The sequence below is a fragment of the Orcinus orca genome, chromosome 9 (assembly GCF_937001465.1).
Source record: "Orcinus orca chromosome 9, mOrcOrc1.1, whole genome shotgun sequence".
Lineage (NCBI taxonomy): Eukaryota > Metazoa > Chordata > Mammalia > Artiodactyla > Delphinidae > Orcinus > Orcinus orca.
The window spans coordinates 50,874,342-50,887,565 of NC_064567.1; the positions used below are offsets into that span (position 1 = coordinate 50,874,342).

Below are 13,224 nucleotides of genomic sequence, written 5' to 3' on the forward strand. Positions count from 1 at the left end.
TTACTTCTCAAGAAAGCTGCACTGAATTAATAGTAAGAGGATCCTGTCATCTAATCATGAACGTGTTTATTATTCTTATCTGTGGGACAGAATATATTTTATAACAAAAGGCTCAGACTTTCTGAGTTAGTCCAAGTTTCAAATATTCATTTCCCTACTCTCATCAAATTGTTCTGGAAATGTCATTATTTGTCAAATAAACCACATGTCTCCAATATAAAAGATTTCTGGAAGAAGCAATTCTATTTTTTCATTAACCAAATTAATTTTGGAACATTACTCTCAAGCTCAAAAACTCAGATTAAACTAGTTTTACTCTGAACTTTGAAAATTTGTCTGAAAAATCAATGAACCCAACCTTTGATCTAAACATTTTGTAATGACCTTTAAATCACAGAGTTTTGACTAGATTTAGTATAATTGTATTTTATTAAGTACATTTTAAAGTGTTTCATTAATAGGCTATGGATGTTAACTGTTCATTGGTTATTAAGAAGTTACTAAATACAACCGGCTAATATATTTCAATCTCATATTCTTCTTATCTCTAACAGAACTGAATAACCAACAATCTAAAGTAGAAGGAAGAGAAAAAAGAAAGTACAAATGGCTTTTAAACACAGGAGGAGATGTTAACCTCACTCAGAGTAGAAATACAAATTAAAACTATATTATAATAACATTTCCTTCCTGTCATATTAGCAGGAATCCAAATATTTGATAACATTCTGTAGATAGGAAAAGGCCTATTGGCCCATAGTCCTAACAGGTTGGTGGAAGAACTGGTTTAATCCCTTGGGAGGACAATTCAGCAAAGCTATCAAAATTATAAATGCAAAAAACCTCTGACCTAGTAATCCACCTCTGGGAATGTGTTCAACAGCAGTGTTACTTAGATATATGCAAAATGACTTACGTAGAAGACTATTAACGATTGAATATGTCCTAATCACAAAAGATTGGAAGCAATCTTAACTGTTTAACAATAGGGAGTGACGACTAGACTGGTAGTAGATTAGGAGGGAGATTTCAGCTGAATACATATTCCTATTTCTTGACTTCTAGAGTCATGGGAATGATTCATCTATTCAAAAATTAAATTCTTGGTAATGAAAGTAGAGATAAAATGACTCCCACTTCTGACTAAGAGAAGTAACAAGGACCCACCCTCTAAACTGAAACAACTAAAATACTGGACAAAACATATGAAATGTTTGTCAAGACATCAGACAACGAAGACAGTGATCCCTAAAAACTGGAAATAAACAAGATGAACTATACAATTGCCCCAATTAATTGCACAGAAAAAGTTTCCAGGTTGTAACCCAGGAAGGGGGACGCTAGGTAGAGCCTGGTGGTCTACAAGTTGAGGAGATGAGCTGAGAGACAGGGAGATCATGGGGGTTACAGTGCACAGAACAGAGTGACAGTGTGGAAAGGGTTACACAGAGAATGGGCTCAAGAACTAGAGGACTCCCTCCAGCGTTCAGCTGAATACTGGTCAGTGCATGTCATGAGTACGATCAGGTAAAGAATCAGCATTATGGGGAACAATATCAGGAGGTCATGCAGGGTCAGAAATAGTTTCTGTTATCACCAGTGTGAGTGGAAAAACCTCATAATTCATGAAGCATTCAGTATTCAGAAGGGTTTTGCCCTAGACTTAATCCTACTCTGGTTGCACCTAACAAAGCTTAAAAAAGCACAATCTGAAAGGATCTAACTGCTCCCACATAATGTAACTATCCTAGAACAAAACCTGAGAATATTTCTAAGAATACAAAAATATCCAGCACTCAGCAAGGTAAAATTCATATCTGGCAGCCAATCAAAAACAACCAGACATGCAAATAAGCAGGAAAATACAACCTAAAATATGGAGAAAAATGAACCAATTAAGAGTGACCCGGAAATAACAAATGGGACTGATTTAGTAGGCAAGGACATTAATATAGTTATTTTTAACTTTACATATTGTAGTCATATGTTCAAGAAGCTGGAGGAAGGATTCGGCATATTAGGTAGAAACACGGCAGATATAAAAAGGTTCCATTCAAATTTCTAGAGATGAAAACAAAAATATCTGAGATGAAAAAAAAGTACACTGGATATAATAAACAGATTAGACATTTTAGAAAAAAATAATAATAAAATTGAAGACAAAGCAATAGAAACTGTCCGACATGAAAAAGTGGGAGAAAACAAGACTGAATAAATGAAAAGAGTGTCAGTGAGCTATGGGACAACGTCAAGGAGCCTAACACGTATAACTGGTGTCACCAAAGGACAGGAGTAACAGAGGAACAGAAAAAATATTCCAAGTAATAACAATCAAAAAATTTCCAAATCTAATGAAAGAGTCTTTTTAACAACTGAAAAGAAACTGGAAAAACTGGATACCTACATGCAAAAACAAAAACCCCAAACCAACGCTTTGATCCATATCTTATACCCTATATAAAAACGCAGTGTAAATGGATCACAGAGCCAGATGTAGAGTGTACAATTATAAAACTTTTAGAAGAAAACATAGGAAAAAATCTTTATAACCATGTGTTGTACTAAGATTTTTTCACACAGAACAAAAGCATGATCCATTAAAAAAAATGGACAAATCAGACTTCATCAAAATTAAGAATGTCTGCTCTGTGTATTACAGTGTTAAAAGAATGAAGACAAGCCCCTTCTCACTTGGAGAAAATCTTTGTAAATCATAATTTCGATAAAGTACTTGTATAAAGACATAAAGAACTCTCAAAGCTAAATAATAAGGAAAAAAACAACTCAATAAAAAATGGATGAAAGATTTGAAGACATCACCAAAGTAGTCATAAGCATGGCAAATAAGCACATGAAAAGATGCTCAATATTAGCAGTCATTAGGGAAATGCAAATTAAAATCATGATGAGACACCATGACACACCTATTAGAATGGCTAAAATTATAAAGACTGACCATACCAAATGCTGGTGAAGATGTACAGTAATTGCAACTTTCCTATAGTGCTGGTGGGAACGTAATTAGTACAACCACTTTTGAAAACAGTATGGCCATTTCTTTACATGTTCAACATATACCTACCAAATGACCCAGTACTTCAACTCTTAGGTATTTACCTGAGGGACTTACATGTAAATGTCCATAGCATCTTTATTTATAATAGCCCCAAACTGGAAACAACAAAAATGTTCATTAGCCAGTTAATGGATAATCAAACTGTGGTACAGCCATGCAATGGAATACTACTTGTTAATAAAAAGGAATCAACTACTGATACACATAAAAACATGGATAAATCCCCAAATAATTATGCTGAAAGAAGTCAGATTAAAAAAAAAGCAAAATCAAAGGATTCATGTTGTACGAATCCATTTATATAAAAATATAGAAAATGTAAGCTAATTTATAGTGACAGAAAGCAGAGCAGTACTTGCCTGGCATGAAGGTTGGGCTGGGGGTAAGGAGCAGGCGGGGAGGATTACCGCGGACCCAAGAAAACTTCTGGGGGTGATAGATACGGTCACCGTCACGACTGTGTTGAGGGTTTCATGGGTACATAATAGATATGTCCACATTTATTAACTGTATGCTTTAAGTATATGCTATTTATACAAACTTTACCTCAAAGATACCTTTAAAAAGTAAAGCTAAAAATAGTCAAAGTACTGACAAAATAAAATATTGCACAGGAGTATGCTGTGCCTATGCAAAGGATAATAATTAGCAGCAGAAGAAAAATCATCAAATGGATAAAAGGCTGGAGAAACATCTCCAATCATGACCTCTGTCGTAAATCAGGAGGCTGGTAATTCGTTTGGGAATGTGCTGGCTGAACATGGTACAAGTGCTCCGTACACACTCTCAGTCTCAAACCATAGTTTCGGGTCCACCTGAGTTTACACATCAGAGTTAAGTGACAAGGTAGTGAATACAGTGATCACAGTTGCTAAGAAGTTCTCTACAATAATAACAGATAATTAAGGGAGAATGTTATTTTTCTAAAGATTTTCAAAGTGTATGAACTCAGCCTATTCAAATGCACACACACAAACAACATATTTTGAGATCAGCAAGGAAACTAGATTATATATTTGGTTTAAAAAGCTATCAGGGGCAGTTCACACTTCTGTGTGGTAAATAACCATACGTGGGCCACAAATTTAAGCTTCTGTTAGTTAAAAATATATATTTTTTTAAATTTATTAACCTGGCTGCTCTGAAATCATACTACTAATAATTCTTAATTTACATTACACTTGAGTCATTAGTTCATGCAAGGCCTGCTTTTATTTTTTTATTTTGTTAGTTTTAACAATATAATAAAAGCCATGAACTTGCCACTCAAAGCAGAAGCTAGAAACCTACATGGTCCTCCTGCCCACATTCCATTCCATCCCACCACCCTCGCTTCCCCAACAATGAAGGTAACCCTCATCCTGAATCTTGTGTCCACAAACTCCTTGCTTTCCTTTTTGTATAGTTTTATTAAACCTATATGTAATCTGTTAAAGTATATATACCTAGTTATTTAAAACTTAAAATAGATAGTATCATGTTCTGTGCATGTACTCTTTTGGGGAACTGACATGCTTGTTAACATGTTTCTAGCTGTACATATTGCTCTAAGAAATTATGTGTCTTAGTATATGTAAACATTCAACCCTAATAATGCTAAACCTTTTTCCTCCCAACGTGGTTATACCAATTTGCACTGCCACCAGCAATGTAGAAGAAATACTCTATACTCACAGCTACATTTTTTGCCAACTGAATGTTATAAAATGGTACCTCACATTGTGACTTTTAATATCTCTTCATATGTTTACTGATCATGTATCCCCTTTTACTTGATTTGTGTATGTAGAGTTTCATATATTATCCCTGTGAATAACCAATTTCATTCACTGAATAGTCTTTCTCACTGAAAGACATATCATCTTTGTCAGATATCAAAGAAATGTATGTGTGTAGGTCTCTTTCTGAACTCTCTCTTCCATTGTTCATTCTGTCTAGTCCTAAGCCAATAATACCACATATCTTAATTCCTACACATTAATAATAAGCCCCTTCCTGCTTTTCTGCCTCAAAAGTGTCTTGGCTATGCATCTTATCAAATACCATGAAAAAACTTATTGAAATTTTCACTGGAATTTAACTGAATCTACAAGTCAATTTAAGGAAAACTGATATCTTCATAATACTGTCTTCCTGTCCACGAACATGATATATCTGTTTACTTAGATCTTACTAATTTTTTGTGCATGGAGGTCTTGAATATTTTTGTCAGATTTATTCCTAGACATAAATGTGACATTCTCTGACTCTATTATAAATGTCCTAGTTAATTTCTAGATGTTTACTTATGGCATAAAGAAATGCAACTGACTTTTGTATATTAATCTTATTTTCAAGTATCTTGCTAAATGATTTCTAAAAATTTATACTTTGGGGGGGTTTCAAATAAAAAATCTTACTATTTGAAAATAATATTTTATTTTCTCCTTTCCACGTCTTTTGCTTCCATAATTAATTTATTTTTGTCTTCATGCGCTTATGGAACTTTCCATAAAATATTGAACATAAGTGGCGCTAATGAACATCCTTCTCTAGTTCTGAATTTTTTTAAACGATGCAATGACTTTATTAATCCTTGTTTTAAAACTTTATGTTCTGGCTTCTTTGGCTTAATTAACTGCAAATAAATAACTGTATAAACAATAATTTAAAAAGCAGCAGTGTCCAAGAGCCTCAGAATTTAAAATATTACAGGTTTTGATATTTCACTATATCCTAAACAAAATTTTTTAGGAGTCAAAATTCTTGAAGTTTCGTTTTTGTTTTTGTTTTTTTAAAGAAGTGGTCAATTCCCTTTGCTTTACTGTTGGAAGCCTCATCAAAATTCTGAACAAAATCACCCTCCTCTCCAATAGCAAGTGGAGCTTTTCCATCCAGCTTATGCCAGGATCTTGAAAGCTTGTTGACACCAAGCTGGTCTAAGATTGGGGTGACCTTTCTGTCAAAGGCTTTGTCTCAGCATGGCTGGTAATGGTGAAAGTGTTTGCTGCCAGAGACCTCTGAGCGTTAGGACTGTTAAGGTGGATCATCACCCCTGGTTTGCAAATACATTTACCTATTTAAAAGTCAGAGATACTGTTTATTCCTAGTTTCTTTAAGGAGAACTGAAGATTTTTTATCATCTGTGGTAACAGATATTTGTAATATCATCTGTTACTCTATATATCATCTGAGGGTGGTTCCTTTTTATCCTCACAATTATGCCTGAAGTTTGGCAAGGTTTCTCTTGGTTTATGGTGGGTTCTTCTCATCTTAGGGTGGAAACTGGGCTTCACAGGGGCCTGGGGTTTGCACTCAAGTAGTCTCAGGCAGACCAGCTTAGACTCCAGTTCCTGATTTTAAAGAGAAATGCTTCTAACAGTCAACTATTGAGAATGTTTTAGGTTTTTTAATTAAAAAAAAATAAGATTAAGGAGGTTCTTTCCTGTTCCTAATTTACTAATCTTTTTTAAAAACATCATAAATAAGTATTGAATTTTATCAAATTCTCTACTGATATTTTTCTCCTTTAATCTGTTAATGTGTTTGGTTACATATATGGATTTTCTAACATGAAACCATCCTAGCATACATAAATCCAACTTGGACATGTTGTAGTATCTTTTTTATATATTGTTAAATTTCATTTGCTAATACATTACTGAGAATTCTTACATGTATATCCTTGAGTGAAATAAAACTGTAATTTCTTTTCATAACATTTTTGGCACCTGGGTCATAATGGCCTCAAAGAGAGAATTCCCATCAATTTGGCCTTAAAGAAATGGAATTTTAAACAGCTTTGGAAACCCAACATACATGTAAGTTGGAGAACTTCAGAATTAGCTGCAACTTCTAATCCATCCTGATCTTCAAATTAAAAATATAGATTCTTAGGTCTCATGAAAGATTTTGGAGTTTTAGTAAGCACCTCAAATGTTACTAATAAAGATGACCCACTGACCATGCTTTGAAAAACAGCACCCTGGTATGGAGACTTCCTGGCTTCCATCTGCTCTCACGGCAATAAGAGAAAGAGTTAAGACAGGCCCAACAGGACTACATGGTGGAGCTTCCAGTGAGTGAAAGGGGGCAGAGTTGGAAAGGCTGAAAGCCCTTGATTCCCATTAGTGTCTCTTAGTAAGAGGACCACAGTGTGCCCAGGACAGTCGTATTCCAGCATAATTAGTAATCATTCCCCCTCTCACTTTAAAAATGTCCCAGTTTGGCTGTGTTTTCTCTCTCCTGTTGGAAGGCTCCATGTTAGAGTCTTCTTTTTTATGGTAAGATAGGTCTGAGACTGCCTCAGGCTTGGATGGAAGGCCTCTCCTTTCCCCATTTCAATGCCCTCTCCCAGTTCTGAAGGCTAAATAAAAAGCAGAGTTTGAGAAGGCACAGGATGGACAAAAATGTATGCCTAAGATAGGGCTAAATACCCTTGCATTTCACATCATTCAGACCATTCACCAGGTGCAGAATCTACAAAGGAATTTGGGCCAAAGCCTTAGCTACTAATATCACAAAAATTACTTTTTCCCATAAAAGTCCATCATAGCCATGGTGAGCTGGTAGGAATTCTGAAGTGTGAACCACAGGGGAAAAAGAAAATCTTTCTAACTATCACAATTAACATATAATTTAAAAATAAATACATAAATCTTAAGTTCTACTTTTCCAATCTACTCAGGTGTCAACTGAGGAAAAAAGTAGTCTGAGAGGTACTAGTTATTTAAAATGTCTAACTTCTAACACCAGTTCTTTCATGATTCTTTTCCTTGAAGACAAGGTTTCTACCCTTCATTTGAACCAAAGTTCACTATAAGCCTCTGTATTTTCAGAAATCCAATTTACATACTAAAATTCATGACTGACTATTCTTTTTTTTTTTTTTTTTTTTTTTGGCGGTACGCGGGCCTCTCACTGTTGTGGCCTCTCCCGTTGCGGAGCACAGGCTCCGGACGCGCAGGCTCAGCGGCCATGGCTCATGGGCCCAGCCGCTCCGCGACATGTGGGATCTTCCCGGACCGGGGCTCGAACCCGTGTCCCCTCATCGGCAGGCGGACTCTCAACCACTGCGCCACCAGGGAAGCCCCATGATTGACTATTCTTATCCTCCAAAGAATATAAAGCAGGTATTCAACACACATTATTTCAAAGAATTGTATGTAAATATAAACACTAGTCTTTTAAATTATATTATCAATATTAAAATATACTGGCAGTATCTTATGTAAAAGACCTAAAATTTTATTCACACATGAAACAATAAATTTATGGAATAAACCTGAATAATTAAAGGCATCTAAAACACTGATAGATATTTCCTATGTCTTCAGTATCTAGATTCAACAACCCTCTCTCTCCTCAGTTCCAACATGCTTACCATAATTGTCAACTGTTCCTTTGCCACTACTTTATTACTTTTTCCTTCTTTACCACTTCTTTACAATCACAACACCACCACCTCATCGCCACCATCACAACAATAGCAGCAACTACTTGCTGAGCACTCAGGATGTGCCAGGTGCTGCTGTGAGAGCTTAATGTGAATTAACTCATTTGATCCTCACAACAATCTTTTAAGAAAAGGAATATCCCAACTATATAGATGAGAAAACAAAAGCACAGAGAGAATAATCTAGTAAGCGGTGGCACAGGTATCTGAACCAAAGCAGTCGTCACAGCCTTCCATTAGAGTTGCCTTTCACAAATTACCCCACACCTTCAAAAATCTGCTTCCTGACTCCACGATCTCATCTCTCTCCTTTCTGAAATTCACTCAACATAATGAGGTTAGATGATCACTGTCATTAAAACACTCCTCTGCTTAATAATCTATTTTACCTAAAAATTAGTTACAAAATGTAGACCAAATGCGTACAAATCAGGTGTTCAAGATTCTTTTCATTTTGGACCCATCCTCTCTCTCTGGCCTCATTCTCTATTTAGCCCATCAGAGGAACACTAAGCTAGAAGTGATCAGGACTACATGCTTATTTTCTCACACAGCGTGGAACATAACAGGTGTTAAAAACATTTGCTAGATTAATGACTAAAAGGCTTTAGGGTTTTTCTCATACCTAGCTGTAGGTTACTGAAATGCTAGGGTTCATGGTGTTCACAAAGAGATCTCTTTCCTAATTCCTTTTGAATAGTAAGATGATATTGTTTAAAAATCCAAAAATTCACCCATGACGAAATAAGGCACTTCAGAACAATTAAACCAGTAGTTTTTTCTCTTCTCTTCTCTTTAGCAAAAAAGTAGCAACTGGTGGCTCTACCCAACAGTGTGATTAAAGAAATAAAAGCATTCTTAATATTACCAAGAACTTTATTACTAACCTGTTGAGGAATAATGGTATCTCTATAGCTTGGTAAAATTTTCAGGGTGACACTTCCACTAATATTTTTCAGTAATTCTTGTAATTCCTTTGGATTGTTTCCAACCTCATGGCCATTGACTTCTTTAATGATATCTCCCACATGAAGCAGACCCTGTCGATCTATCATCCCTCCATGAAGGATTCGGGCAATTACCAGATCATTATTTTCAACCCTAAATGTTACACCCTAAAGGAAATAAGGAATGGAATTATTGATTTTAGGTTGTTAGGAAGAAATCTTAAATAGTCATGAACATGTATGTATAAGAAGATAATTCCAAAAGTAGGTAAGTGAATCATTCCTACTTTTCCCACATTCTCTCCTGACTCAATACTCTAATCTCATTAAACCATGTGCAACTGTGATAACATATACCAGGGGACCGTGGCCTGTTAGGTACCAGGCCGCTCAGCAGGAGGTGAGTGGCGGGTGAGGGAGCAAAGTTTCATCTGCCGCTCCCCATCACTCCCATTACCGCCTGAACCATCCCCCCCAACCCCATGGAAACACTGTCTTCCACAAAACCGGTCCCTGGTGCCCCAGTGGTTCGGGACCGCTGACATACCATCCCTTAAAAAAGGACTTCCATGGCAAGGGTAACTGAAAATGAAACATATCTTAGCTTGCATTCCACAGGATAAAAGGAAGCTTGAAGGAGCAAGAAAATGTATTTGTGCATTCTGATGGCCTTGTTCCCGGCTTTTCTCATTTTTCCACTTCACTGTTCTTATAGTTAGAGCCCAGAAATAAGCATGTCAACAGGAAATTGTAAACTTCATTACTTATAGAGTCCTACCAATGTTTTCAATTTTTGTTAATTAATTTTTATTGGAGTATAGTATAGTCACTTCAATTTTTCATAACGACCTTCTTCTGTGTTTTGATACTATAATTTGCAAGCAACCTGAGTTTATTTCTTCAAAGGGTATAGGAAAAAAAGTTATCTTTTGAAATTTTTGCTACTCATCGGCAAACTTCTTCTCGCCTCTAATTCAGTTTAACTTTTAACTTTGGTTTAATTTTGCATGCTAAATCGAGTTGAGAGAGCATCAGCTGTGTATTTTATACACAGGCCAAAAAAGACTGATAAAAGAAACATGAATGAAGTTTTCATAATGATACAAATTATGAAAGAGAAAAAAAATGAGATAGAGTAGTGACTCAGCCACTAGTATGTCAGATTTCAGATTTAAGAGGGTACTGACTTATCAACTCACCAGTGGTTCCCCAGCTCTTTTGTGAATACCAAGAATACGAATGGCATCTACTGGTAATAACTGATTATTGATAGAAGAATTATTCATTTCTGGGCTTGATGGAGGTGACTCATAACACTTTGATGCCACAATATCATGGGCCTCCAAGAGTGACTAGAAGGATTCAAAACAGCCTGTGGTTATTAATTACAGATGGAATAAGTTATTAAAAATAACTTAGTTCATTATCCCAGTAGAGTACTAAAAATTTCCAAGGCACAATTATTAAATTCCCAAATATAAGTTAAATCAAGTATATACAGAATCTTTTTATGCCATATAAGCATGTATCATTTTACTTATTATCAAACAATATTGTATTCCTTGTTTTAAAAGATCTGAAGAGACTAATAGTTTTGTGACTTTTTTAGAGACTGATAGTTTTGTGACTTTTTTTTAAAGCCTTACGTTTAATGGAAACTGAACCTAGATGTCCAAGTGTGATGCAATAGAGGCAATGAATTTCATTGCCACCACTGTCATCACCGTCACTCAATATTTATCAATTCCTATTTGTTAACTATCATACAAATTAAAATGGCAAGGACCGTAAGTTTTATCCTAAGCCTGTTGTTAGCAACACCACATATTTTTCACATGTACAAAATGTCTGGATATCTTAAAAAGATATCCAGTGAATAAAAATTAGCATCTTATATCAGTGATAAGAAGTTTCATATTACTAATAAAGGTATAAAATTTACATTTTTGGTGGGAAAAAAGAGCCAGTAATGGTCCTGAATATAGTACACTTTTACCTCCTACATTTACTGTATATGTGCTATCTTCATGGATGACTTTGCTCTAGCTTTCTAGGAATTTCTTATAATTTGGGGGGTTATATTTATTTTTATTTATACTGTAATTGTGTATACTCAGCTTAAACCTAAATTAAAAAAATTTTTTTGAATGGTGGGAGTGCAAATTCAAACAAAAAAAGATCAAAATAAAAGGGGGAAAATGTCAACAGGTTCAGAACAGAAGCAATCAGTATACGGGTTTAATTGGTAATTTTTGGTCATTTCATGAAAATAGTATCAGAGACTGAAGAAAAATATTCACAAATCCATATATAAGTATTATTCCTATACATGCTGGAAGTTACTCAAATCACTAATCTGGGCTGCTTAGTTTTTACCGTATATACTCTTCTTAGGCAATATTATCTACTCCTGTGACTTGAACCACTGCTTATACACTGAGAACTCTCATAAGCTTGGTCCAGAACTCTCATAAGCTTCAGATTCATATACTAAAAATCTGCCCACAACTGGCCAAAGTCATGATAATTTGACAAATCAAAACAAAACTAAGGATTGTAGAGGATTGAAACATACTGAATTAATGAAAACTCCGTAAGTCCACAATGCTATTTAAAAAACAGGACTGAAAAAACCTCCTTTGTTACCATTTGAGATTGCTATTTTAAACAATTCTTTACTTTGAAAGTTGGTAAAGAAAAGAATCTAGCATTTCCCTAACTTTTCAGTAGGAAATGCATTACAGGTTAACTAAACAGCTCAGTTGATGAGGAAAAGCTCTACTTTATATAAGAACACCAGCTAATAAATGTAGAATGAGAGAATTTGAAAAATGTCATGTTGCAACCTCTAATGAAAATATTGATTCAGGCAAGGATTATTAATTTATGTTTGTCAGTAGGTAAATGGTTGAAAGGAAACAGCATTTGTATAATGCTAGAATAATAACATACTAGATTACTTCCTAGTGGAAAGGCTTTCAAGGGTAGGATCAGGTTGTCATTGCTCTTAATCAAGGACTAATCTCAGCAACAAGAGTGATGGACCAACCAGGTATTATACGTTGTCTGATGTAGATTAATTTATGTTGTATCACCTTACTTAAGATGCATTCTAGTTCCAAATATTTAATTTGAACCATCTTTTAGGTAAAAATTCTGTTTATAAGAAATAGAAGGGATAAATAAACAACACAGCAGGAAAGCAACCAGATAAATCCAGGGAGTGGATTCTGCAGGAAAATGGCCTGGTCTCTTCCATGGGTCAACATCATAATCAAGGGAAAAAGGGATGGTCCACCCAGATGCCTCACATGGACCTAGGTTGAAAACTTATATGCACAAAGCAGCTATAAAGAATATTTTGGGGGAAATGGAGATGTGTGAATACAGAATGTGTACTACATGAGACAGAGGTCCACTGAAATGAAAAAGTGGAAATCAACAACTGAAAAAAAGGGTAAGTTACAAAATAGCTTGTGCAAAATGACTGCAATCAGTAGAGGAAAAAAATATGTATGTACATTTATGCCTAGAAAAAGTATGGAGGAATATGCACTATGGTAGTACAGTAGTGGATTGGGTAGTAAAAATGCAATGTCTTAATTTTTACTTGTTGCCATTTCATAATTTTATGTACTTATTAAACTTTATATAAATTTATGCATTAAATTTTATATACTTATATAAAAAATACAGCGTGCTTGAAAAGTTCTACCAGATGCTTCTAAGGTATTGCAAACTTAATATGGCCAGTTACCTTAACATTA

The 13,224-nt window shown here is 35.1% G+C and overlaps 1 protein-coding gene across 4 annotated transcripts in view; it reads right to left on the bottom strand.

Annotated features, from left to right (window-relative positions):
• PALS2 (protein associated with LIN7 2, MAGUK p55 family member) overlaps positions 1 to 13,224 on the bottom strand; it is a 109,701-nt gene that overhangs the window by 25,707 nt on the left and 70,770 nt on the right. For all 4 annotated transcript variants that reach the window (XM_004265638.3, XM_033420553.2, XM_033420555.2 and 1 more), the window contains exons 4-5: positions 10,657 to 10,809; positions 9,398 to 9,625 (exon numbers count right to left, since the gene is read on the bottom strand). In XM_004265638.3, the coding sequence (XP_004265686.1) occupies positions 9,398 to 9,625; positions 10,657 to 10,809 (381 nt within the window). The remainder of the gene's footprint in view (positions 1 to 9,397; positions 9,626 to 10,656; positions 10,810 to 13,224) is intronic.